General features: G+C 55.2%; 1 protein-coding gene across 2 annotated transcripts in view; it reads right to left on the bottom strand.

The window, feature by feature from the left end:
* The window catches only part of COL4A2 (collagen type IV alpha 2 chain), a 172749-nt gene that overhangs the window by 23478 nt on the left and 121932 nt on the right, over positions 1 to 27339 (bottom strand). For both annotated transcript variants that reach the window (XM_053217819.1, XM_027065217.2), the window contains exons 19-29: positions 24977 to 25087; positions 24325 to 24474; positions 18743 to 18835; positions 17448 to 17611; positions 14539 to 14611; positions 14341 to 14447; positions 12380 to 12581; positions 11967 to 12026; positions 10370 to 10426; positions 7057 to 7164; positions 3519 to 3740 (exon numbers count right to left, since the gene is read on the bottom strand). In XM_053217819.1, the coding sequence (XP_053073794.1) occupies positions 3519 to 3740; positions 7057 to 7164; positions 10370 to 10426; positions 11967 to 12026; positions 12380 to 12581; positions 14341 to 14447; positions 14539 to 14611; positions 17448 to 17611; positions 18743 to 18835; positions 24325 to 24474; positions 24977 to 25087 (1347 nt within the window). The remainder of the gene's footprint in view (positions 1 to 3518; positions 3741 to 7056; positions 7165 to 10369; positions 10427 to 11966; positions 12027 to 12379; positions 12582 to 14340; positions 14448 to 14538; positions 14612 to 17447; positions 17612 to 18742; positions 18836 to 24324; positions 24475 to 24976; positions 25088 to 27339) is intronic.

Genomic DNA, 27339 nt, shown 5'->3' with positions numbered 1-27339 from the left:
TTTCTTCGGGAGGGTGCCCTAGAAACAGACTCCGTGGGTCAGAACTGCCTTCCACACACACTACGGCACGGCTTTCCGGCTTCTGCCCCCCGCCTGTCCTGGGGGGCTCACCCGGCGTGGGGCTGGTGCTGAAGGGAACAGAAGCCTGGCAAGGAAGATACCCGTCTACCTGCACGTTGGTGTGAGTGATGTTTCCTTCTCCTGGTGTTCGCCTTCTAATGCAATTTTTGTTCTGTGCTTCTACTTTCCTTTGGGGATTTTGATATTTTTATTATGGATTTTAGCATTCCTCATACACGTTGGCTACTCTTTCTTCGTGGCTATCGTAAAGTTTACTTTGCTGCCCAAATTCTTCTCATTGCTTTTGACATGAAGATTAGCATTCGCGCGGAAATTTAATGCGGTGTGCGCGCATGTGTAGGTGCACGTGTGTGCACACACCCGGGCACGGTTTCTTCCCTTGCTTTTACGTTCAGAATATCCTGCCGTACCCAGTAGTCATGTGAGCATATATCTTCTAGTTTTTAGATCCTAAGTCCCCCAGCTTCCTTCCATTCAGGCATTTTCACCTTTCTTGGACTTTGAGGTTGGCCACATCCATCCAGTGAATAGGAGGAGGGGCCGTGATCTCACAGTGCTTGTCGGGTGACCTTTAAGTGCACCTGCTCACGTATCCCATGACCACCCTCCCGAGTGTGTAGGCCGACCCGAGAGGAGGAGGGACCAGTCGGGGGACGGAGGGGGCATTGGCAAGAGGGGCCAAGCCGGTCTTGGGCCAACTCAGAATCCGTCTTGCCAGCCTGAGTCCCAATTTTATCTGCTATGTGGGCAGAACGGGGGAGGAAGGTCTGCAAACAGCGGGGCGGATTCGGGGCAGAAGGCTGCAGAAAGTAAGTCTCTGGGAAGGCACGGATGCACGTCCTCCCGTTTTCCAGCTTCACAATGGGATCTGAGGGCACTGTTCCCGCTCTGCTTCTGTCTTTGGAGGGAACAGCTCACGGTGCCGAGGGTGTCAGACGGCAGGCAGTGTTGCAGGCGCTCAAGTCTAACCGGGGAGTCAGGCTCTTGCCGCGATGCCGTGCTCCATGAGGACGGGCAGGTACCTTCACCCGCAAGGACCCTTCGGGCTGGTGAACGGAGGCAGCCCAGCCAGGAAGGTCACGGGAGCCCAGGCTGCAGGGGCGAGGGCATCCAGGCACGGTTTCGGGAGCGCCTCCTTCACAGCAGTGGGGAGTGGGCAGGACATGATGCAGGGGAAGGAGGGAGAACCGGCCGCTGCTACTTCAGCGGCCGCCTTAAAACAATCCGGTGTGGCGGCCTGTGCCTCCGGCTTTCTGTCGTGATCCTGGAACTCAGGATTTTAAGCCAACAGCCATTTCCAGAACACGGGCCAAACAAGGAACAACTACCAAGGATCCGCTTCCCTCAGCAAAATAGCATCTAACTCGTGGACCCGCACCCCTACTTCATGCAGGGGTTCCGCTCCGCCAGGCTGCGTCCGGGCTCCACGGGGCCTCATGCACCCCACCTGCCATGGCCCCACGGCCCAGGCAGGACGGACGACATGGAAACAGGTTCTCAAGCCTCCGATGCTTCTGAGGTCAGAGCTTGTACTGACAGTATTTCTGCCTGGGCAAGCTGGACTGAGGTGGCCTCGGCCATGGGAAACCATCACACGCTTGAAAGTAAACCTGCTGTCAGTTGCTGTCCTGCTGAGGTGTTTTGACGTCCGCAGGAAACAGTTACATTTAGAAAATCTATCACAAGTGCCCCCTGTCAAGAGCCTGTGGGCAGTTTCTGCAGCCGGACAGCAGCCCCGACTCTTGGGGACACAGTGCCTGCCACGCCTTTAGACAGCCACCAGGGAGGCTGACGCATGTGGTCCCCGGTGTCCACACTCGCCGAGTTACGCCATGTGTTCCATCCCTACCGGCAGGTGGCCAGGTTGGCAGGGACAGCCCCGGATGTCCTGGCATCGGGTCCCCACTGCTTGATGGTTCTACACAGGCCTGTGCAGCTGATTGGCTGTGCGTAAGAGGGTGATCGTGAGTGTGTGTGAGTGAGAGTGTGTGGGCACACACGTGTGGGTCTGTCATCATGTATGCACAAGCAGGTGTGTGTGCGTACAAATGTGTGGATACACGCACACGAGCACGTGTATATGAGTGTGTGGGCGCATGAGCATGTGTGTGCACACACATGGGTGTGTGTGTGAATTGTGCAAGTGTGAGCATGTGTGTGTGCACTCTAGCCCTCTTAGCCTCCTCCTTCCATTCTTTGGGCCTCCTCCCCGTGGGTCTCTAGGGGAAGCCCGGCCCCCACGCTGGGGGTTCTCCTGGCCAGCCGACAGGGCAGGCGTGATCAACATGGAAACCCACCTGCCCCGTCTCCCCTCCCCGCCCCAGCCCCAGGCCTCCTAGAACCTGACGGGCTCCCCCAAACACCACTGCTCTCCTGAGCTTGCTGAATTCGCCTGCCTGTGGACAACCGGCTTCACCCGCCCGGGTGTTTGTGTAAAGGATGCCGGGCGAGGTCTGATGGCACTGGAGGACGGGACGCCCGCTCCCTGCCCCACAGGAAGCCCCTTCTGCCCGGGTTTGGGAGCAGACATGTGGCGGATACGCAAAGTCACGGGTCTGCCTGCATCTGGGTATCTGAACAGGAGCACCACTGGCCTGGTGTCTCCCGTGCGCGGTGCACTGAACAGAAATGCTTGGTCTTTAGTGACGGTCGTTCACAGACGGAGGGCGCCTGCGGTTCTCAATGCCAGCTCTGCATAGATTGGGGACTTCACTCCTCAGCCAGCAGCCTTCCCACTTTGCTAAACGTGCACTGAGGATATTGGGAACACTAAAGTGTTTTACATGAGGGGCGCCTGGGGGGCTCCGTCGCTTAAGCGTCCAACTTCGGCTCAGGTCACGATCTCGCAGATTGTTGGTTCGAGCCCCACGTCGGGCTCCGTGCCGACAGCTCAGAGCCTGGAGCCTGCTTCGGATTCTGTGTCTCCCTCTGCCTCTGCCCCTCCCCCACTTGTGCTCTGTCTCTGTCTCTCAAAAATAAACATTAAACAATTTAAAAAAATTAAAAAGCAATGTTTTACACCAGTCCGTTTTTACACCATCCAGTTAAAGCGTGTCCCAGCTCAGTTCTGTCTCCTGCCTCGCTCTCTTCCCAAGCTTGGCCCTCCTCTCTTCTCACCACCCAAACACATTCCCTGAAAGCACCAGCGAGCCCCCCTGCCCCCCATTCACGCCCCGCTGGAGAGCAGAGGGTGCGTCTCATTAATCTGCACCTGTGAGTCTCAAATGGCCATCTTTCTTGGCTGTGAAAAGGTAAGTCACAGGATGCTGATGACCGTCCTAACCCGCTTTGAAGGAACACTGGTACTGAGCGTGGGGCAGAAACCACGTGTGCTGTGGCTTCTCATCAAATCCTCAGGAGGGATTTCAGACCCACACTCGGAACCCACGGTGTGGTGGGATCGGGCCCCCCGCTCTCCTCCCACCGCCAGGACTTACCCCGGAATCCAGGTGGACCTCTCTCTCCCGGAGGGCCTTTCAGCCCAGGGTGTCCGGGGAGCCCAGCATCTCCCCTGGGCCCAGGCTGGGCTCCCAGAACTTCTCCGGGAAGGCCCCTGTCCCCTGGGGGCCCGACGGGCCCCGGCAGACCGGTGGGACCTGGGTGTCCATCTGGGCCACGGAGGCCCGCCACACCTTTGGATCCTCGGGGCCCCACGAACCCTGAAAGGAAACACAGGTTAGTACCATGATGGCCCAAGAGAGGTATAGGAGAGAGGCCGGAGACAGCAAGATTTGCAGTCGGGGTGCCTTGGCTCAAGCCCCGGTCCCATCACTTACCTTGGGACCACAGCATTCTGCCCCCTCCGCCATCTGGCCCCCAGCCCTACCATTTGGCTAACGTGAAGGCCTTTAGAACCACCTGCTTCTTGGATATGAATCTTCCTATTTGATGGGCTCCCTTGTTGATCAAATAATCCCCAAAGAATGGCTTCTATGGACCTTCCAAGTTATGTGTGCAAGTGGGGACAAAGACCTGGGGTGAGAATGACATGACCAGGTCTCTCAAGCCCGAGCTCCACCTCCCTGGTCACAAGTCCCTGACCATCAGTCCGTTTGGAAATGCTCTGGAGGGGGCCAATCGCCCTATTGTTTTCACGGTCAACTGTCCACGTCTGGATAGAAGCACGGTGGCTGTCACATGCCAGTGCCTGTCCCAGACCACTTCCCCTTCCCGTGTCCTCATCCCTGATGTGACCTGACACTGAACTCTCAGAGTGGACGGTCACGTGTCTGTTCAGGAGGAAAGCTTTCTGAGGTCATTATTGCCGTGGCTGTGGAATGCTGGGAAGGAAGGGTCGACCCGGCAAAAGAGACCCCACACGCGGGGTCCGGGGCCTTTCCCAGGACAAGGCTCGCCACGGCCCGCCTGCAAGATGGGCTGACCCCTACGGCCATGTCTGAAACACGGAACAACAGATCTGGACTTTATGGGAGTATTAATGAGCGGGACCCAATGCCAGAACTTCAGTGATGTGATTTATTCACAGAAAGTAGAGACTCGGCTTTTATGGAGACGTTCAAAGCCGTACGTGGGCACCGTGGGCTCAAATCGTGGGCACGTGTGTGTATGTGGATCTGACATCCGGAGTAGACTCTGTGTTCTGCAGCCTTCAAAGTTGGGCATTTGGTTTTCTTCTGCATGTGGCACATTCCGTGTCATAAAGAGTGACACGTGTGCAAAATCAGAGTATGCCAGTTCCTCACTTACCCCTTTCCTCCATTCTACCCCGATCTCCTCCTTCACTTACGGGCTCACGTTTCAGTACAGAACAGGCTTCCCATCAACACCGTCCGCCCCCCCGCGTGTGCTGGTGATGGGCACATCCTGCTCAGTCTCTACCACCGGAGTGTGCTCTGGACAGCTCACGCCCGCCTGGCTGGCACCCAGCTGGTGACCGGGTCCCCTTCCCACGCAGGGCAAGCAGGTGTTAACAAACTACTGTCCTCTCAAGAAATTCACACTTTGCTTTGGTGTGTGTGACAGGACCGAAGTGACCGTGCCCTAACTCCTCAATGTCTGGGTGCCCCCAGAGCAGGGCAACAGGCTGGTCCTCTGGTGCTGGCATGAAAACTCTCCCGTGTTTGTCTCCAGTGCAGGTTTTCACCAGCCCCATGCTGCACAGGGAGCACGCTCCCTCTTGTCACAGGACACGGAGATACTTGTCGCGAAAGGTAACAGGGCGAATGTTCCCTGCGGTCCCGTGTCCCCAAGCACCCCCCGGCACAGTCCCATGTCCGGAGCAGTGAGTCTGGGGGGAAGAGGTACCAGGACTGACCCAGACTGGTCCAATTAGGGTTAAACCAACTGCCAGAGTGTGACACAGGGAAGGGGCAAAATTCAGACAGTCTTTGCCGAACATATCTGCTGAGGGTCTAAACCTCAGGACACCACGGTGCCTGGCTCTGTGCGATCGTCCAGATGTCTGGACTGTTCTGTTTAGTTTCCTGAGACTGGTTTGTAGGGAATGCAGACGAATCCGAATGCTGGAGGTCACATTATAAAGAGACGGTCTGCACTCCTGGGGGCAGTTCTGCCCCGTTCATGTGGTGTGTAAGGGGACGTGTGGCCTCTGTCTCCAGCTGTGTGGGGGGTAAACTTGCTGGAGGCAGATTTCACTCCTCCCAATGAGTGATTCCAGTAGAGGCTGGAGGGGCTCCTGACCAGGACCCTGCAGGGGATATCTGGCCTTGGGCCAAAGCGACTTCCACAGTCCCTGTTTCAATAACACGATTCTAGGGGCGCCTGGGTGGCTCAGTCGGTTGAGTGTCCGACTTTGGCTCAGGTCATGATCTTGCGGTCTGTGAGTTCGAGCCCCACATCCGGCTCTGTGCTGACGGCTCGGAGCCTGGAGCCTGGAGCCTGTTTGGGATTCTGTGTCTCCCTCTCTCTCTGCCCCTCCCCTGCTCATGCTCTGTCTCTGTCAAAAATAAATAAACATTAAAAAAATGTTTTTGGGGTGCCTGGGTGGCTCAGTCGGTTAAGCGTCCGACTTCAGCTCAGGTCACGATCTCGCGGTCCGTGAGTTCGAGCCCCGCGTCGGGCTCTGGGCTGATGGCTCAGAGCCTGGAGCCTGCTTCAAATTCTGTGTCTCCCTCTCTCTTTGCCCCTCCCCCGTTCATGCTCTGTCTCTTTCTGTCTCAAAAATAAATAAACGCTAAAAAAAATGTTTTAAAAAAAATAACACGATTCTAAAACTGTGTGCCTCTGCACACCAAGTAACACAGCCATGTCCGCTCACACTGCTGGAGCCACAACTGCGCGGGGCACCTGTGCTTGGGCACACGGGACCATGCCGGGGGGTGCTTGGGGACATGGGACTGTGGCTGGGGTGCTTGGTTGGGGACATGGGACTGTGCCAGGGGGTGCTTGGGGACATGGGACCGTGTCGGCGGGTGCTTGGGGACATGGGACCATGTCAGTGGGAGTGCCGACCCGTCTCCCCACAATCAGTTACTGGCAACACGCTCACTCCCTGCCGTCTTATGCTCTCTTAGCCACCCACGGTTTCTGTAATTCTTTGCCACGTCAAATGTAGATGGAACCATTTGCTCAGACAAGCGCCCACTGAAGAGTGAGTAGGCAGTGCCGTGAAAAGTGGACACAGGTGTCCTTTGTGTGGTGTCTGGTGCGTGATCAGCAGATTGGAATGGACGACCGAGGGCTCCATGCCTTTGACAGTCCCAGAAGAGGGGAGCGTTGTGTTGCCCTCAGAATGTTTCACACCAACCAGAGGACATCGCTCTGCACACCCACCTCTTTTCTCCTCCGGGAGCTGCAGGGGTCTCATGCAAACTCCAGCAGGACATTAGTGATGGGAACGTCAAGAATTTAATTTCCCAACCGCAAGAACAAAGTGGTCACTGAGCACACGTTGAAAGCTTCTAAGTGTCCAAAGACAATAGAGCTGGGGCACCCATGCCACACACAGTCATTTCCCGAACCTAAGGGTCGTGTGGGGGTCCGCCCCTGCCTTACCTGGGGGTCCTGGGAATCCTTCACGACCTGGGTCTCCTGGGAGACCCTTGAGCCCTGGTACTCCGTCAGCTCCTGAGGGTCCTGGTATCCCTGGGAGGCCCTTGGCACCTAAGCAAACCGAAGAAAGCAGGACACAGGTCAGAGCCCCATGTGCAACCCCAGCCGGAAATGCGTGGAAGACGGTCAGGTCTAGCACCTGACTTAGCATGGTCTAGGAAATGATGAGGACGGGGAATGTGAATGTAAAATGCCACGTACTTTTCTTAAGTTTATTTTGAAAGAGTGAGAGTGCAAGCGGAGGAGGGGCAGAGAGAGAGAGAGAGAGAGAGAGAGAGAGAGAGAGAGAGAGAATCCAAAGCAGGCTCCTTGCTGTTGGCACAGAGCCTGCCTCAGGGCTTGATCCCACGAACTGTGAGAAAACGACCTGAGCTGAAATCGAGAGTCAGATGCTTAACCACCTGAGCCCCCCCAGGTGCCCCTCAACACTGGGCACTTCCGACCTCTGGCCACATCCCACTGCACACCCCACAGACCACGGCAGCTGTATTGGTCAGTCGCTACCAGAATTCACTTGAAGTCTTCCCTCGAGTTTGCTGCATCCAGAGCCAATTTATCCAGATTTGAGAGATGTTGACTTATACTACTTGTAATGAATGTGTTAGACTCAAAACCAGACGAAACCTCACACCAAATAAATGAACTAATTCTTTACTACCGGACGTTGTTGACCTGAATCCTTTCCCATGGGAAGCAAACTTGAGGGATTTTCCCCCGGGCATCTCTGTGTCTGTCTGGTCCAAGCCTCAGAGATTCCCTTCCATCAGAGGCTCTCGGAAACCACAGCCAGTACACCTGCCTACTGCAGGTGGCCGGGCACCGGGAATCACCGAGATTCCCTGCAAACACTAGTGAGAGCAGCAGCCTCCTCCCTGCCGGGTGCGAGGCAGCGTGCAGGGCAGGGGCCGGCGAGGGGATGGGCGGGGAGGTCTGTAGGTTCACTAGGGGTTCTAGCTTCTCCAGCTGCCGTCCTGTTAGAGATGCCCTTGAAAGTATGAGGCTGGGCTGGAGCTTTGCCATCACGTAGACGGGGCCAAAGCCAGCCTCCTGGAATTCTCAATATTTTTCTATGTGGGGACAGAAAGATGTCATGAGAGAATTGTGGGCACCCTTCCCTTGGGGCAGGGGAGCAGGGGGCCACATGTGGCACCCCGCAGGCCCCCTCTGGGGCCCCATTCCCTGACACTCCCGTCGAGGCAAGGCTGGACTCGGGAGGTCACACGGGGTGAGGACACAAGCTCACCTCTACTCACTGCAAATAAATGCACAGATTCATTCCACTGATGAAACGCCCCCCTCAGATCACCAGCGGCTCAGCACAGTTAAATGACTTTAAACAGACCCCTACGCTGGGCCGTGGAGATGGGGAAGGCTCAGTGGGGACCAGAAGTCGCTGTCTACCGACGCCCTCGCTAACACATGACTCCGCGGGTCTAATCCTGCCGCTCTATGACGAACGGGGTGGGCTCAGACCCAGAGACACAGCAACGTGCTCGTTCAGAACTCCGATACGCCTGGGCGTCTGTGACACGAGTGAGTGAGGAACGGGATGACAGGGCTGTGCACAGAGGACGTCCCACGCGAGCTCCAAGTTCGACAGACAAGACAGGACAAAACAAAGCAAAAGACACACTTTCAGGTTGTCTGAAGTGAAGGTGCGTGAGGTGAGTCCGTTTCTGAAAGGCAACCACCATGGGGCCTGAGGGCGGGCGCAGCCGAGCCCCAACAGGACACACAACCCAGCACGTGGCCTCTGGGCTGTCCTGCTGCTACGGGGTCACGGGCACGTCCCTTCCACGAGCGGGAAGCACCACAGACCCTTTTGTGCAAGTTCACGATCACCTTCCGGACCGAGGGTTAGTCTGCACCAGACACGTGGACTCTACGAGCTCCTTACAGCTTCATGTCCTTAAAATGCAATCAAAATCCTCCCCTCAGACTCAATTCCTGTGTATTTTGGGCCCTGCTTCCACCCAGTTTCTGCCGAAAACGGTCCCTCTGCAGGCTGCTGACCCCAGGGCCCCGGTGTTAGTGGCCGTGTGAAAGCCTGTGGACAGACAGACGTCCAGAGCTAGAGCAGGGAGGATAATGCAGATAACGGAGTGAGGAAGACACACGCTGGGTCCTCAGAGGACAACACAGGGACATCTAACACTGCTTTCCGTGCATATGACACTTCTGCATTTTGTCCTGTTGTCCCCGGATCCCGCATCACCGTGAGTCCTGGAGATGCCCTTAAGCTCCGGGGACGCACACCGTGAGGCAACATACTTTCCAGTCTGACTGTTGTCTCGCACTGGCTCAGCACCGCACTTCACAGTTGACACTGGACCTCACCCCCAGCGCATCGTTTGCAAAGTGGGAGGAGTCTAGAACGCCTGTATTAGTCCTCTGGTACAGCTAAGAGGACAAAGTTCCACAAGGGAGGAGAGAGATGCCCAAGGCCCCGCTGCCGGTTAGCGTGAGAGCCGGGCCCCACGGCAGGGCTCTGGCCATGTGCCCCATGCTCTCAGCACCGAGCGAGTTGTTGAATGATCGAGGCTCTCGCCTTTGCCCAGAGGAGGACCTGCCCGGGGCCCTGAACTGCTCTGTCCTGGGCTGATGGACACAGACATCTGGGCGTCACCCAGTGGTGGGGCTGCCCCGACCCCGCCCGCTATCTTTTTTGAAAAGCCACACACGCTGCAGGTGGGCGTGGACGGCTTCCCACGCTGGGCTCTGCCACTGAGAGCCTTGCTCCAGTCACGCGGGTGCTTGGTTGGGTGATGGGTCCGTGCCAGTAGCCACACGGGGCTGCCGAGATGCACCGCTGGCCTTGTGAACTTCTGTTCCCCTCCGTCAAAACCCAGAACAAACAATCCCCTCCCAGAGGCTCATCCCACAAAGGCTGGGACACCAAGGGGGAGAAGTGGCACAGAAGCGAGCTTCCTCCAGTCCGGAAGCGGCGAGCCAGTCTCTGCCACTCTTTGGTGCCCACTGAGGCTGGTGCCGTGGCGGGGGCTGGGTTCTGTGCAGTAAGAATTCACTCCTCTAGCCCGGGGCTCAACTAGGCGTCAGTCGCCACATGCATTTTCCACGGCGAGGAGGAAAAGGCCGCCTCCCTACCCAGGTGACCGAGGTCTGCGGTCATGTGCCAAGGTTGCGGAACGCAGCAACGTCCAGAGGCGGGGAGGGGTGCAGGGGCAGCAGGGGGATGAGCAAAGGGGCCAGAAGGATGAGGAGGACACAAGGGGAGGCTGGAAGACACCCCGTTTACCTGTGGGGCCTGGGGGTCCCCGTAGGCCTGGCGCTCCCTTGGGTCCTCCGACGCAATCTGGGAAGAGACAGGAAGAAAGACAGACAAGCTGGAGCACGATCATTCACACCGACTCTCACGGCTGTGGGCCCTGCCAGGGTCAGAAGCACCAGCCCTGAAAACCGGCTACCACTCTGTGATCAGAGTAACTTAACGATTTAATGAATCTTGATTCTAACGTAAAGGAAGGTTTAGTTTCACCGTGCAATGAATCGGAGTATCAGTACTAAGGCCAACAAAGTCGACCCAGTCCAATAAAGCCAGCATGGGGCTGGCGATGCTACATCCCCACATTTAGGGCGACACCTGGGCACAACTGAGCTAGTCTGGGTCCATCCTAGTCTGTCAGTGTGACTGCCTTTCTTGTGTCCGGGAACGGTCACCAGTGGATGGAGATAGCTTGCAGTTTCGAAAGGAATTCTTTGACTTCTGCTTTGTGACTTTGAATAGTTTCAGAATTGGCCGCGTGCGTTAGCTGCTTTGAGAAATGAAACCCGGGCTGCAGCCACTTTCGGGCGGTGTGGATGAGGGTGGGGGCATCACGTGGTGGTACTGTGGCCTTCATCTGAGAGAGCCCCTCACAGACACAGCAGCTCTCCAAGACGTGCTTTGTCTGTCTGCCCGGGCCCTGGCCTCCTCTGACGCACTAGGGGTCCCCGAGGCACACGCTGGCCAGCCCAGCTCATCAGAATAGAGGGACAGGATGTCCCAAGGGCACGGCCTCCCCCCCAGACCCTCATGCCCAGGGACGCTCCCACCAGCTCTCCGAAGGCTTGCAGGTGACGTTCCTGCTCTGCACGCACGTGCCTGGTCTGTCCCTGCACGTCGACCCCACCTCACACAGGAGACCCACATGTCCTGATGCTACGTCTCCGACCCTGACCTCGATCCCAAGGCTCACACCCAAACTTTGGTCGGCCGCTTGGGACCTACTGCTGCCACATGTTCTACGAGCATCCTGAACTCTGCGCCAACCTCTTTGCCGGTCTCTTCAAAACCCTCCCGAGGCTGGCACGCCCTTCGTACTCTGGACACCTCCTGGCTTCCCACTGCGGTTCCTGACATGCCCTGGAGACTCTGGCCCTCTGTGCCAGCTGGGCCCGCCTCTGATGGCATCTCTCCCCTCTGTTTTGCCACCACTAGGCCTCGGCACAGGGTCCCTGCACATCCCTTTGTTATCGGGCAGCGCCTGTGCTTTCTAGCACTCATTCATCGCTAGAGCACACTCTCTTCTGACAGACATCTGGAGCAGTTTTCGCCACACACAGCCAGCGAATACAGCTCACACACACACACACACACACACACACACACACACATGAATGTATGCATACACTCTAAGTGTGACAGTATTTTATCAGCACCGTAGCCTGGGCTTCGCACTGGTGGGAAGCCTGGCAGGTCCGTGTTTCACCGTGTGTCCCCTCCCCCGGATGACGAGCTGACGGAGGGGTGCCAACCTGCGGGAGCTCATGGCAGCCACTCACTCGTTAGTGGCCCATCTTACAAACCCAAGGCTTTCAAGTGTCCTAGAGCCTCCTGGTCTCTATCACGGTACCTGGCCGCACAGTCTTCTGTCCGTCATCTCCGATGGGCCTTTTCACACCTGTATCGCAGTCTGGGAGCAAGACACAATGCAGGGGTGAGGCGATTCTGAAGCAACCGAGAGTTGCCAACCTATCCAAGGGCGTGTGCCAGGGGGCCGGGGGGTGGGGGGCGGCTGGGACGGCAGGGAATCCAGAAGCGCATGCCTGAACGATGTGTGGAGCCCCTGTGACCAGGGCACCGGAGGGACAGGCCCACCCGAGGGTGACCTGACTGTGGTCGGCCAGGAAAACCCCGCGTTGGTTTGTCTGTGCCCATGACTGATGGTGCAACATGGACTGTCCCGTGACGCCAGGGGAATTTATACATTTGCTGAAGAAGGGGAAGGTCCCACGACTGAAAGATACAGAGAGGACTCCTCCGTACCTATCTGTCCGGGAGCACCCGGGGGACCAGCAGGCCCGGGAAAGCCTGGCGGTCCAGGTGATCCCACATCTCCAGGGAAACCGCGCTCGCCTTTGGGGCCGGGCAGGCCCAATCCCGGGGGGCCCCTCTCTCCTGGAGCGCCCTTCGTGCCCGGTGTTCCTGGGTAACCGGTGTCCCCTGGGGGGCCTGTGATGCCGTCTCCCTGCGTGAAAATTCGGTTTATCTCTTAAAATACGTGGGAACCTCAACGGCTATATCCCGGTTCTCCTTCCCATTCCCCTGAGTTGTGTGTGAGGGACACAGAGCCAAAGGACAGTGGAGAGTCACAGGTGCCTCAGTCACAGTCTAACTGAGCGTGGGATGAAGGCAGGTTTTGTGCACGAGTGACACAACGGGAGACACACAAATCTGAGTATCTGCTTTCCTCTTCCCAAGCCTCTCGCCCTCCTCAGTCGGGACCTTCATTCACAAGAAAGAATCCTGAGGGGGAATTAGGTGCAAGCCCAGATCATCAACAGGAGTAGGACAGACTGTTCTCACTGTCATGATGAGGCAGGTGTGACGTGTCCACTATCCACAGGGGTGATACGTTGTTGGAGAAAGGAGTCTGGTTTGGGCCAGAAGGAGCAGTGTGTTCACTGGGAATAAGGAGGTGAGACAGGACCAAAAAGGCAGGGTGCAGGGCGCCGTGGGGGCTCAGTCAGTTAGGCGTCCGACGTCGGCTCAGGTCATGATCTCAGGGTTTGTGGGTTCGGGCCCTGTGCCGGGCTCTGTGCTGACAGCTCAGAGCCTGGAGCCTGCTTCGGATTCTGTGTCTCCCCCTCTCTCTGTCTCTCTCCCGCCTGCACTCTATCTTTCTCTCTCTTAAAAATAAACATAAAAAACAACAACAACCCCGCAGGGTGCTCCCCGTGGATGAAACCACCCAGCAGGTGTGGAAGGCAGGCGGCAATGGATAAGGGGACTGTGGGCACGGGGGTCAGAGGATGGCTGTCAGCAGGTCAGGGGCAAACACAGCGGGCTTCACGCTGGGCCTATCTGGATGAGCCGCTGCAAAGCCATGCTGGCGAATCCCAGCCCATCTGTCCAAGCGAGAATGAGGCCGGGATGCGCCCACGGCAGGCGGCAGCCCGTGCAGGGCAGAGCCCCACCTCCCCAAGCCCCCGAGGCTCCCCGCCCAGCTGGGATCCTAGGACCCCAGGCTGGACCCGCACTCAGCGCTGACAGGTGACGGCCCCTCGCTGTTTCCCGCCCATCTCAGGCACGGCTCGGAGGCGGTAGCGTGCCAATGCAACGGGGCTGCGTGAATTCTTTTTGGAAACGTTTTTCAGGGTTGAAACTAAAAAAGCAATACTAGGTTATGAATAATCCAGGTGTTTCCAGGGAGCCCACGAGAAGCGCACCGGGAGCGTGCGAGGGTCACACTGGAAGTGACCCACGTTGGGCACAGCGGAGGCCTGGCTTTTGGAACGCGGCAGACAAGCCGCTACAGGGAACCGCGGCATGAGGCTGAGAAGGAAATGTCGCGGGGTGAACTGTGTCCCCGCCAGATGCTGGAGTCCTGATGCCCCTGCCTGAGAACATGGCTGCTCTGGACAGAGGGTCTGTGAGGGCGATCGGGGTAAGGAGAGGCGGAGCCCTGCAGACGGGAGTGCCAGATACAGACAGATACGCGGAGGGAAGCTGATGCGATGGCACAGGCAGGAGACACGAGGGACAGCCGTGGCCACCAGCACCAGGGGACAGCCTGGAGGAGGTTCTGCCTCGGGAGGAAGCGGCCGCCACCCCAGGCTCCCATTCTTCCTCCACCAGGAGAAACACCTGTTAACTGGTTGGCCTAGAATGTTCCCTCCGGGCATGGCTTCTGACCTAACTCCCCGCTTCCTAATGGACAGGATTTGTGCTCATGAAACCACATGGGCTGCACCGGGTGGACCCAGCCCCTCACTCGAGATACTCACAGGGGGGCCTGGGAGGCCTGGGAATCCATCCAGCCCGTCGCGCCCTGGGACACCGTCGTCACCTTTGAGACCAGGCACGCCTGGGACACCTGGCTGTCCCCTCTCACCTGGGAAGGGATTTGAGGTGTGACTGTACTCACCCAGCTGCTGCCACGGAAGGACCGGGGGTCCCAGAACTGCCAGACCCCGGAGACTGACCTTTGGTGGTGATTGCCCGAGAATCGCCCTTCACCCCTTTGGGCCCTGGAGGCCCGACGTTGCCAGGGGCGCCCTGTGGGAGCAAACACACAGTTTCTGCCTCCTTCACACTGTTAAGGACGCCAGGGAAGATGACAAGTTTCGGCTCACACAGCTCGGGAACCTCTCCAACGTCATGCCTGGCGCTGCCCCCGAGGATCTTCTGCCCTGCGTGAGATGCTCTGCACCTGGTGGTCCAGTCCGGGAGCCACCAGCCACAAATGGCCACCGAGCGCCCGAATTAAAGTTCAAATAATGAAAACTTAACAGAAGGAGCCATACGTGGCTGGATAGTGAAAACCAGAATCTCGCTACTCAAAGTGTGGTCCACGGACAAGCAGCATCGGTCTCTCCTGGGAGCTCATTACAAATGCAGAACCTTGGGGCACCTGGCGGGTCACTCGGTTACGGGTCCGACTCCTGATCTCGGCTCAGGTCATGATCTCACGGTTTATGAGTTTGGGCCCCGCATTGGGCTCTGCGCTGACAGCATGGAGCCCGCTTGGGATTCTCTCTCTCCCTCTCCCTCTGCCCCCCTACTTGTTCTCTCTCTCTCTCTCTCTCTGATAAATAAATAAACTTAAAAAAAAGGCACAACCTTGGGCCCCACCCTGGGGTACGGAACAGGAATGTGTGTTTTAACAAACTCCCAGGGATTCACATGCTCGTGAACTCTTGAGAAGCGGTGACCTAAGACAAACCCAAGGCTGCTAAATCTTCACCACATTAGTTAGAATCCAAGCCTCCACGTACAAAGGAGGCAAGTTTGTGCTCATTCAATACTGAGAATGACAAAGAGAGCTTTGTGGACGGCTCGTCTTCCAGACTGAAATTAAGGTTGGGAAAAAAAATCATACTTTAGAGACAAGCTTATCGCAGGGACATCACATTTTATGTCACAAAATCCAGTCTAGGTTCAGTGGGGAGAAAGGAGCAGGTTCACAGGCCAGGATGTTAATATGTGCGATGTGCTAGTTTCTGGAAAATCTTGCCTGTTGTTATTTGCAAGAATATGAGAACTTGCAGTGCTGGTCTAATGAAATGGACTGTTCTGAAAAATTCCACAGATACTTGATTTATTGATTTAGTTCTTTGCAGAAAAGGGCAACATTCTTTCCGAGTCCGGGAGGGCATGTGGCACGCAGACAGCGCTCAGTCTGTAGGTGCTGGGCAAACAGGTGGACGGATGAACTCACTTACTGACTGACTGCCATGCTTCACTCTCCCACACTCTAGCAGCACAGGCAGTAAAAAACCAGAAACCATCCCTGGCATTTCTCCTGTAGCAGGCTTGCCAGACACATAAACATATAATTAAATGCAGGACAACAAACATGATACCCGAGGTCTCTGAACAAAAATGCCGTGGGTGTGTGTGTCACACAGCTGGGGGAAGCGTGTACCCTTGGAAGATGTCAGACACCCCCGGTGCACAAAACGGGATCCTTTTGGCTTCTAGGAGATACTCGATCATTTTATAAACAACCGAAGATCCTACTAGTTTGGCCAGTAGTAATTGTGGAACTCTCACCGCATGTGCATTTACATGCTGAGACCTCCCTGATTGGGAGACGGTATCATTTAAAAAAATTTTTTTAACGTTTATTTATTACTGAGAGACAGAGAGAGACAGAGCATGAGCAGGGGAGGGGCAGAGAGAGGAGGAGACAGAATCCCAACCAGGCTCCAGGCTCTGAGCCGTCAGCACAGAGCCCGACACGGGGCTCGAACTCACAAACTGCAAGATCACGACCCGAGTCGAAGTTGGACGCTTAATCGCCTGAGCCACCCAGCTGCCCGGAGACAGTATCATAGCCCCTACTGTTCTAGTTGGACAGTACTGTGTTATCCTGAGGAATCTCAAGGTGTGAAGCAGAGAACAGGTGCTCTGGAACTCCTTTTGCCCTCAAAGCTCCTGTGTCACAAAGCGATTATAAGTCGGAACCTTCCGTATCAGCAGCTGCGTGTGGCTGCATCTCCCTGGCACCAGATCACACAGCCAGGTCATTGTGTCCTCGGTCAAGTGTCCTGAGCAACTTTTCCCCTATTGGCTGAATAAGTAAAATGATAGACTTTCCACACTATAAATCTATTGCGATTGTCTCTTATGTAAAATAAATGCTGTATAATTTCTTTGGCTTTAGCTGATACTGGCTTTGAAGTCACTGGTTAAAACCTCTTGCCCAGGAAAGATCTACAGATGTTCTTTTCATCGGTGTGAACTAAAATCCTAGGCGTGATCTAAAATAAAGGTGTGATACACACAAGGAATCCATGGGCAGGTAAGTTCACATACTCGTGTAAATTCATGATTTACTTGGGGGGGGCTCACTTTTTAATCTGGTTCACAGAGACTTCATAAAATGCTTAATCAGTTCTGTACTAAATCTGAATGTTCTGTAAGTAAGATGCTTTACATCCAAAATGCTAGGTTTTTAAAATTTTTTTGAGATGTAATTTATACACCATAAAATTTACCATTTTGAAGCACGCAATTCGGGGTTTTTTTAGTGCAACGAAAACAACTGCAATAATTGCGAGATTGTGCAACCGTCACTATTATATAATTTCATCACCTCCCCCAGAAAACCCCAGAGCCATGAAACACTCACTGCCCCTCCCCTTCCCCCAACCCCCAGTGACTGCTGTCTGCTTCCTGTCTCTAGATATGCCTGTCCTGGACACTTCCACAGTGGCCACGCCGTTCACATTCTCACCAGTGAACGTTTCGAGGTTCCTCCCAGAGCACGTGGCCTTTTTGGATGGAGCACTGGGAGGGGGGTGAGCGTTGGTGGTCTAAATCTGCGTTCATTTAATAGACAAAAGCCGTCAAGGACATCCTATCAGCTCTGATGGGACTGGTGTCTCACCTTGAACCCTGGGAACCCAGGGATGCCATGCTGGCCGGGGTCTCCCTGGCTCCCTTTCTTCCCAGGCTCCCCGTTGATGCCTGGAAGGCCCTTGGGTCCTGGTGGCCCCGGGAGGCCCCCGATGAACTGGTCGCCTTCTGCGCACTTACAGTCCCCAGCGTCACCTGCAACACGAGGGAGGCAGGAAGGCTCACTATGTGCTCGTGAAGCACATGCTTTGCCGGGGGCAGAAGTCCAGGGCGGTGGGGGCTGGACCGAGGAGGGGGCACTCGGGGACCTCCTGTGCTCGGGGGACTGTTACCCATTACCCCCGTTTCCTGGATGAGGAATGTGAGTTACTCCCCGGGACGCAGAACCCTGCCACGTTTACCCAACATGTTACCCAACAGGCCGTTTACAGAGCTGTGTGTGGAGCTGAGGAACAGGGGCTCCAGAGGCCACCACGGGCCTCCCAGGTCAGGGACGGGGGGCAGACAAGGCTCCAGGGTCTGGGACAAAGGGGGGCCATGGGTGGGGGGGGGTGTGCCTGGCTGGAGCGGTGGGTTCAGAGCCAGGATCCCTGGTGGGAGGGAAGAAATCTGTGACCTCCCTTCTTTGTGTGCCTGTGGCGGGGCCCGGGGAACCCACTGTTGGTGGCGGGTGCTCCCCAGGGCACAGGTGGCAGGCGGGGGCTCACGGGAGGAGTCCTCTGCAGCCCTCCATGGTGAGTGATTCTGCAGTCACCACCTCCCCTCCCCCAGGCGCCAACACACCCTCACGTCCCGTGTGAGCCACAAAGGTTGGGGTGTGCTGCTTGGGGCCCCTGGGTGGCCGCCTCCCAGAAATGGAGCGTCCCCCGGGCGCGGCATATTTCGTACACAGAAACCCCTTTGTTCTGCTCGGTCGACCGCACCTCCACCAGCAGTGGGGGTGAGCCCAGGGCGCCTGCCCTGCGGTGACTAGTCCCTAAGTCGGGGAGATGGGCAGCCAGGCCTAGTCTAAGGGAACTCCGTAGCGGACAAGCTTGCGCAGGTGCTCGTTACGCGGCCTTGGTGCTGAGCCCTTAGAGGAATCATGGATTCATTGGCTCCGTAGCGGGCTCCGCACTCCCAGAAGGTTCAGTGGTGTAGGCAGAGACACAGATGGGAGGAGGGAGCGCAGACGGAGGGCCGGGTGGTGGGTGCCACGCACCTCGGCTCTGGTAACACCGTGGGAGAAAGGAGGCGCAGGGGGACGCGGAGGGTTGTCTCACGTCAGAGCCAGTGAGAGGGGTCATGGCCTCCCGCCCTTCCTCCGGTGCTCTCGACGTTCCTTACCTTTCCAGCCTTTCTGTCCGCGAGCCCCAGGGAAACCAGAAGGGCCAGGGTAGCCCACATTTCCTTCCGCTCCTTTAAGGCCGAAAAGGAAACCTAAGGAGAAGATCCAAGGGCGGCCCGTGAGCACGGTGTGGAGACCCCACGTCTCCCCGGACCCAGTGCTGGAAGGGTTACCGCGAGGTCCCCCAACAGGGTGTGACTCCATCCCAGGACACCCTCTGGGCCATTCTGTGGCCACAGCTCCCAGGGACGCAAGGAAATGAGAGGGGCTAGGTGTTCAGCTTTTCTATTGAAGTCTAGAGATAAAAACCTTTGCTTTTGGGAAATGTTGAGTCCAAGGAAAGGCTTTCACTTTCTACCATGTATTTTATCCCACTAAAAAAAATTTATTTATTTTGATACAGAGAGAGAGATAGAGCATGAACAGGGGAGGGGCAGAGAGAGAGAGAGAGAGAGAGAGAGAATCCTAAGGAGGCTTCGTGCTGTCAGCACAGAGCCTGATGTGGGGCTTGAACCCACAAACTGCGAGATCATGACTTGAGCCGAAATCAAGAGTCAGAGGCTTAACCGACTGAGCCACCCAGGCGCCCCTTAGTTTATTGTTTTTCAAAAAAAGTGATTTATTTTTTAGTTTCTTAAGATTTTATTTTTAGTAATTGTATTTTCTTCTTTTTAGTCTTCTATATAGTTTCAAACTCTGAATAGTAAACACATTCTTTTATAATAATTAAAAAAAAGCCAATTTACATGTAAAAAAAATCTATGGGCATTTATACATCGTGGGGACAATTGGTATCTTTACAATATTTCTGTGTAATCGACCACATATTTACGTGCTAAAGGCTTGTAATCCAAAACCAACACAAGTTTGGTGTCCCCAAAAGGCAGAAAACAGAATAAGATATTAAAACTACTTCGGTTCCCTAACGATCCCCCTGGAGCAGGTGCACAGCCGGGTTTGTGTAGTTAATGCAGAGAACAGGGGACCATCTGGCTCCGGCAACCTCACCTCCCCTTTCCCGACCCTCACCCCCAGTAACTAGGCTCAGGGCCCCTCAGAAACTCCGCTAATTCCGAGCAGGGATATATGGAGGGATTAGAACCACCCACCTTCTGGCCGCGTCTACTGGACGGCAGCGCCACCTTGTGGTGGGAACGAGCCGCGCACTCCTAGACACAGCAGGGCCCCGAAGGACTGGAGGGTCCCCCACCCTGTCTGTCCTCAGGGCCAAACCCGGTGAGGCTCGCAGCCCCAGATCCAGACCTCCCCCGCCCTACACTGGGATGCATGCTGCCATTCCGCAGGGAGGGAGAGGGAAACAGGCCACTAGGGAGACCGGAAGGAGAGGAAACACCCATGCTAACGTTCGCTAACTGCTTGGCAGAGGGACACCAGGATTTCAATGTCAGCAGCCTCCCAAGTAGGGATAGATATTTATGGAAGGGTGGCGATGACTACTGTCCCGTGTGGCTCGCTCTCCCTACACATTCAAGATGATCACTCTCCTTCGCTCTCGGGCGTCCAACATCTGTCCCATCCGGCACCTGCGTGAGCCAGGCGCCGTGTCTGCAGCTGGAGAGAAAACCGCAGACCCTCACAGTGCCTACGGTTTACGTGTGGACACACAGCACACACACATTAGTGAACAAACCCACACGGAAGTTCAAATGAGGGCTGGTGCCACGTAAACAGGGAGCTGTCAGGGAGAGCAGTAGAGAAAGCCCGTTCAGAATGGGGGGGTCAGGAAAGCCCGGTCTAGGTGCTGGCCCAGGACCCAAGGAACAAGAGGGAGGTGGCCGAGCGTGGGCACCGGGGATCTGGAGAGAACAGCGCACCTGAGAGCCCCTGAGGTGGGAGGAAAGCCAGGAACTGGAGGGGAATGCCAGGGGCTGGGGTTTTCTCCAAGGGCAATAAGGAGCCATTAAGGAGTTCTGAGGGGGGACGTCACACAAGTTTACGGGTTAAAAATCTACACGCTACCCCTGCAGACAGTTGAGTGGAGGCTGGTGATGAGCAGGCTGACTATAGCAGACACGCGCGGTGTGTATTCGAGTAGCACAGGGGGCGTGGGGGAAAAGTGGTGGACAGACTGCAGAGGCAGAGTCCGTGGGACCTGGCGATGGGTCCAGTGTGTGGGCGAGCGAGGCTGTGGCCCAAGCTCTGGGTCTGTGTGTGTGTGTCGGGGCGGGGACGAGGCCCAGCACGGGGCGTGTTGGGTCGGGGAGCCGGGCGGCAGGAGACCCAGAGTTCAGTGTGGACACACAAAGTTCGAGATGTCTGTGAGACAAGCCAGGCGGCCACGTGACGGGTGACAGTTTGTGAGAGTCGGGGGCTCAATACAGAACTGGATGGGGGACACAGGGAGTGCGGGCAAATGGCCTGAGCTTAAGGTCACCTTAACTGGGGGGTCCGGTGGGTGGGGGTCCAAGACAAGGGTCCAAGACCAAACTTCAACGAACCCTGTCACCTCCCAGACTGTGTAGGCGGGAGAAGGAGGGGCCAGCAAAGGCGCCTTGAAGAGAACAGCCAGTGAGATAGCGGGGGGGGGGGGGGGGGGGGGGCGGTGCACAGAGGGCCAGCCCAGGAAGAAAGCCTGATACCTGCATCCTGTGCCCATGAGCAAGATGGAGCCCTGGGACCTGCTCCTCAGGTCACTGGCGACCAGGCCAAGGGCATTCAGGCTGCGGTGACTTTGGGGGCTTTATTTTATTTTATAATTAAAAAATGTTTTTAATGTTTATTTATTTTTGAGAGAGAGACAGAACGCAAGTGGGGGAGGGGTAGAGAGAGAGGGAGACAGAATCCGAAGCAGGCTCCAGGCTCCAAGCTGTCAGCACAGAGCCTGACGCGGGGCTCAAACTCACAAACCGTGAGATCATGACCTGAGCCGAAGTCGGACACTCAACCAACTGAGCCCCACAGACGCCTCCTTTTTATTTTATAATACTTTTTTGGGGGGCTTTATTTTACATCTCCTGAAGTTGTAAGAAGCGCAGAGCACAGGTAGGCATTTGACCACGGGTATCTCAGGGATGTGGCATTTTAAGTTTGACACAAACCCTGGGTGTTGCTGACACTGCAAATCCAGTCACAGAGGCATGGCTTGGCCGTCGTAAGGGGCCATCCTGCCTCTTTCCTAAGTGCTCTCTTTTTCTAATAAATTCGTAACTTCAGACAAGTCCTATAGGACAGCAGTGCACCTCTTAGACATTTCCAGGATGATTCTCCTGAAGAGGCCAGTGGCCACAACAAAGCTGTCAGCATTCTGACTTATTCTAGAAGACGACAGGACTGCCCCCATCCTCGGTTCCGTGAACTCGGCTCGAACCAAGAGCGAGCAAAATATTTAGCTGGGAAGAAAAACTGCCAACACGGTTTGATTCTACAGGAACAGCAAAAGGCTAAGAATTCTGGTTTTCATTAGTAGCAACACATAAAGCAGGATGAAATGCAGTTAACAAGAAAGGAATCCAACAATGTCATTCCAGGGGGAGACTTGGAGAGCTCTGTGGGAATCAAGGTCACTGATATTACATTATGCACAAAAATCCTAAGAGGCCATTGTGGTTGGCTACTTCTTGTGCAAGAGATCGCTTTACAACAGCAATTGGGAAACAACGTGTCTCACAGGGGAGAATAAATATTTCAAGGAGAACTTAAGTTCTATGCTTTTAATATCGTAAGCTGATAAAAGTTATTGGACACTATTCTATGTATTTTGTGGATAAAATATGCACAAGAAAGTAGTTGATTTGTTTACAGCTAACTGACGTTAGCAAATCACGGTCTTAACCGAGCAGGATTTGTAAAACAAGATGGTGTTTGTATCTTTAGCAAAGCGAAATTTGGTTACAGGAATTGGGGCAAGGTCAGCCTTCAGTCAGTCTTCTGAAGAGGCAAGTCTTCGTGCTTAAAAAAATTTTAACACATCATGTTCTGTTCCCAGAGAGGAAAACTTAACAGATAACATTTGCTCAGGAAATATCATGCTCACAGAAACTTAGCCATTATCAACGATGTCACAGGAATAAATATTACTTCCAGGCTAAAAATATATTAAAGACAACACTGCTCAAATGATTTGGCAAATTCCAGGGAAATATCTGCACCTAAAAATTTCCAGAAGAATGTGACAATTTGGCTTTGCCGGTCGGAGGAGAGTTGGAGCAGGAGAACCACATTACATAGAAATCTGTGCAACACCAAGTGGAATCAGAGAGGGGACTGCTGATATTTTTACAGCTCTTCTGTTAAAGTTTATTTATTCTGGTAGGGGGGATGGACAGAGAGAGAGAGCGAGAGAATCCTAAGCAGGCCCTGAGCTGTCAGCACAGAGCCCCAAGCAGGCTCCAACTCACGAACTGTGAGGTCATGACCTGAGCCGAAGTCAGAGGCTTAACCGACCGAGCCCCCCAGGCGCCCCCGGGGAGTGCTGATTTTTCAATGGGAGGAGTATGTGCAGATACACTTCTCTAACCCCCAACATCTTTCCTCTAGAGATGGCAAAGAGAAGCAGTCTTCCCAAAGCACCGAAAGCACAGATCTGAACCTGACCTTTGCACTGAAATCCAGCACTACCTGTTGGCAATGTGGGGCTCCCCCTCTCCGAAGACAGGAAGCTCCCAGAGATTATTGGGATGGGGCAGGGTGCCAGGGAACTGAAAGTCAGATGTTTCGAAAGGAGGCTGACAAACTATGGACCATATCACACGGGAAGAAATTGGGCGCTCACGTTTTCTTCCAAGGCCTCATATATCCAAACTCTTGAGGGGATGGAACGCTCCCATTAGGGGATTTTACAATGTCGAAAACAGCCCTTTAAACTCAGAAGCTGCAAAGATCACCGTTTTTGATGGCAAGCGCAAAGACAGACTGCCCGTCTCCCTGCCTCCTGGGGGCACCCTCCGCTAAAAGATGAGCCAGGGTAACATCGGAACCTGGAAGTTCCACTCTGCTACGGTTCAGCGACACCCCCAGGCAGCATGGGGTCCAGAAGCTCATGGTTGTCTGGTTTACAGACGCTCAGAGTCTCGCGTCTCGACCTTGGCCAACGGCGGCCACTTCCTGTTACGATAACGCAGTCACCTCTTCCTGTCGACTATTATCAACTGTTCAGTGAGAGGCTCCACGTGGGCTGAGAAGACAGATTATCAAGTCTGCTTGGATTGTTAGTAAGACAGAGGAGAGAGGCTACAATTCAAGGCAGGAAGGCTCCACCCTGGAAGAAGGTGATGGAACGTACCACACAGACACCCGACAGCGTTCAGCGTGCACCTGCTTCCAGACTGCGCGGCTCAGGTCTTCCACTGGAGAGCTGACCTCCCTGGACCCACAGCCAGCCAAGCCCTACTGGGTCATGTCCGCGGGCCTGCTGATACTCAACAGATTCACGAGGCTGTGCCCTCCTTCCATCACCAGCCTTTCTGTTTGCATCCCAGAGCACCTGCCACGCCCTAGTGTGATGCCTACTGCATTGGTTCACGGAATTATTTAGCAGAAAAACCCCAGGAAAGATCTGACTGGGGCCAGGCTTCTTTGTCTGAACACGAAAACCACTACTCTTGAGTTTCCTTCCACTTACCGTCTGGCCCAGGTAGTCCGGGAGGCCCTGGCGGTCCTCGGGGCCCTGGCTTTCCGTCGGTTCCCGGAGGGCCGGGGTACAGCGCGGGGATGCCTGGGTCTCCTATGAAGCCTTTGGGCCCCATTTCACCTGGTAAACCTCTCTTGCCATCTGAAAATCCAACAGTGACCACCAGCAGCATGAGATTTGTGACGTGTAACGTGTGTGTTGGCATTCCCGTCCCCAGGAGGCCACCAGGACTCGCGGATTTACAGTCTGGTCAGGACCTTAAGGGTCAATGCCGTTGGAAGGTCCCATCACCGTACTTCAACTTTAAAAAAGCCCCTCCTCTCGCCCCCCAACAATGGTCTGAGAGTCGTAAGTGTGGCCACGACGTCTGAGGGCTGTGCACGCTCCTCCCGGCCAGCTGACAGCATCATGCTGGTTACTTGTCAACCGCAGAGCCCGGCTCTGTGGCAGGAGGCGGGGAGGGGCGGGGGCAAGGGTCACTGTCACAGGCCCAACGCTCCCAGGAAGACACTGGGTGCATGCACTTGAGTCTGTTAGAGCTCCTGAGCCTCGTCTGTGAGAGACTCTGGTTGCAGAGCTGAGCAGTCAGTACGGGGACCCGAGGGAATGTACGTTTGGTCTTTTGACACCAGGGTGCCTTTACCTTCGTCTCCGATGGACGTGCCAGGGGGGCCTGGTGGGCCCGGGTCTCCTGGTTCACCCCGGCTTCCTGGCTCCCCGTGGGCCCCTGGGAATCCTGGGTCACCCCTGACACCTGGAATCAAGACAGACTTCGAAATGAGAACAGGACGCTGTCCAGGACCCGCCTCGGACGTGCACACTTTCACCAACCAAACATGTATTTACTTGTTTATCTCGTACACCGAAGGATGGCGGGGGTCCGAATGTTTAATATATGGGGGTCTCTGCTTTCGAGGAGCTCATTCCTAATCAAATAGGAGCGATACAAGATTCCCATAAATATAAAATGACGGAGAGGTTTCAAAAGGGGGAAAGATTATTTTGGGGAGAAATCGGACATTGAGGGACCGTAGAGATTAAAAATAATAGGAACAGGTGACATTGTGGAGCTTCTGCTGTGTGCACTGGGCTCGGTGTGCAATACTTGACTGATTCTCATAAGGCCGTGGGGGACGGGGGAGAGCTACAGCCCCACTTATACAGACATGTGAGGCTTCATGCCCACCGGCACGCAGGTTTCACAGACATGGCAGCCTGGCAGTTGGACACGGGTGCCCTCTGAGGGGACAGGAGACGGAAGGGACCGGGCAGAGGACGGTGGCAGAAGGGGATCTGGAGAGGAGATCAGCCAAGTGGAAAGCAGCGAGCAGGGGAGCGTCTGCTTGCGGCGGGAGTGCTGGGGATCGTGAACAGGGGTCAGGCTGGGAGAGCAGCTGAGTCTAGAGTGGGGATAAAGAAAGAAACGACAGGCCTGGGGATCCCCCCGTGCACCAGGCTCCGTGCAGGAAGACCAGGAAGTGAGGAGGGTGGCTTCCTGCGTGAGGCCCCTCGTCCCCAGAGCCCCAGCTCCAGCCCAGCTCTGCTTTTCCTGGCTGTCTGCTGGAGGGATAGCGTACGTGAGCCCTCTTACAAACCCTGTCCCGAAACACACACACACAGACACACACACACACACACACACACACAGACATAGACACACAGACACAGACACACACACACACAGAGCAGCCTCGCTGTGTTCTGTGCAGGTCAACAGCAATGCTTTACTGTGCAACACATTTTTTCCCCTGGAATACAACTGGGAAAGATGAGAGAAAAGAGGAGACAATATGACATTTTACCGCATAGGGATTACCAAGTGTTAGGAAAGCCATCACTCTGCATGGGATCTTTAATTTTTTTGTTTAACCTCAAAAGCAAGTCGTTGAATTAAGGATGCCCGTGTGCCTGTGTACAAGCAGGGTCGAGAGTGTGAGTCTGGGCTACCTGTGCTGGGGCTCGGCTCCCTGCGAAGGGCGGGGCAGGGGAGGGGTGCTGGGCTCTGCACAGGGGTCAGGGGGGCGCTGAACGCTCCTCCTCCACTCATTCTACGTGACCTTGGGCAAGTTGCTTAACTTCCTGTGTTTCAATTTATCCACCAGCAAAACAAGACTAACATCAGGCCCCCTCTCAAGGGGTGGTTAGGAAAAGTAAATCAATTAACAAGCATCATGGTCTAACAACTCAGACCCCTGCCCGGGCTCCGGTGAGCCCTAAAGAAACGCTCGCCATGAGCACGGAGTGAGAGACGACGATGAACGTGCAAACCACAGACCCTCTTATTTGTTTGGAAGAAGAGCAGGACTTGTTTCAGTTACTTTGCAACCATTAGGGAAAAAAAAGCACAAGTCTCCTCCACCCTTTGGGATTCGGCGAGCTCCTGCAAAGCTACTTTGTGAAGATATTTATTTTCCTTTCTTCGCTGAGGGAATCCGCTCATCAGCCTGTGTCAGGAGCCCTCACCTGCCAGCTCACTAATTAAAAAAATTTTTTAAATGTTTATTTATTATTGAGAGACAGAGCATGAATGGGGGAGGGGCAGAGACAGAGGGAGACACAGAATCGGAAGCAGGCTCCTGGCTCTGAGCTGTCGGCACAGAGCCTGACACGGCGCTTGAACTCACGAACCGCGAGATCATGACCTAGGCCGAAGTCGGACGCTCAACCGACTGAGCCACCCAGGAGCCCCACAGCTCACCAATTTAAAACCATCGCCTTCCCAGTGTGGTTTTAGAAATACAGGGTGGTGGACGGGGGAAGCTAGATCAACGCCGGGCTCTTGGGCAGTGAACGTTTTTGAAAAATCGCCAACATTAATTTAAAAAATTATGTTCCCAAAGCCTCAAGGACAGTATTTCCATTTCACCAAAACCACTGACAGTACATCAACCTCATGTTCCTCTTCCTGGGGTTTCTGGCCTGGCAGGCGTGTCGCAGTCCATGGACACCCCATGGACTCCATGAGTAACAGCCGCGCAGGGAGGGCGATCTGAGGTGTTGAGCAGG

The sequence above is a fragment of the Acinonyx jubatus genome, chromosome A1, assembly GCF_027475565.1.
Source record: "Acinonyx jubatus isolate Ajub_Pintada_27869175 chromosome A1, VMU_Ajub_asm_v1.0, whole genome shotgun sequence".
NCBI lineage: Eukaryota > Metazoa > Chordata > Mammalia > Carnivora > Felidae > Acinonyx > Acinonyx jubatus.
Note: the sequence above shows the minus strand (reverse complement) of the source record. Positions and strands in the feature narration are given on the sequence as shown.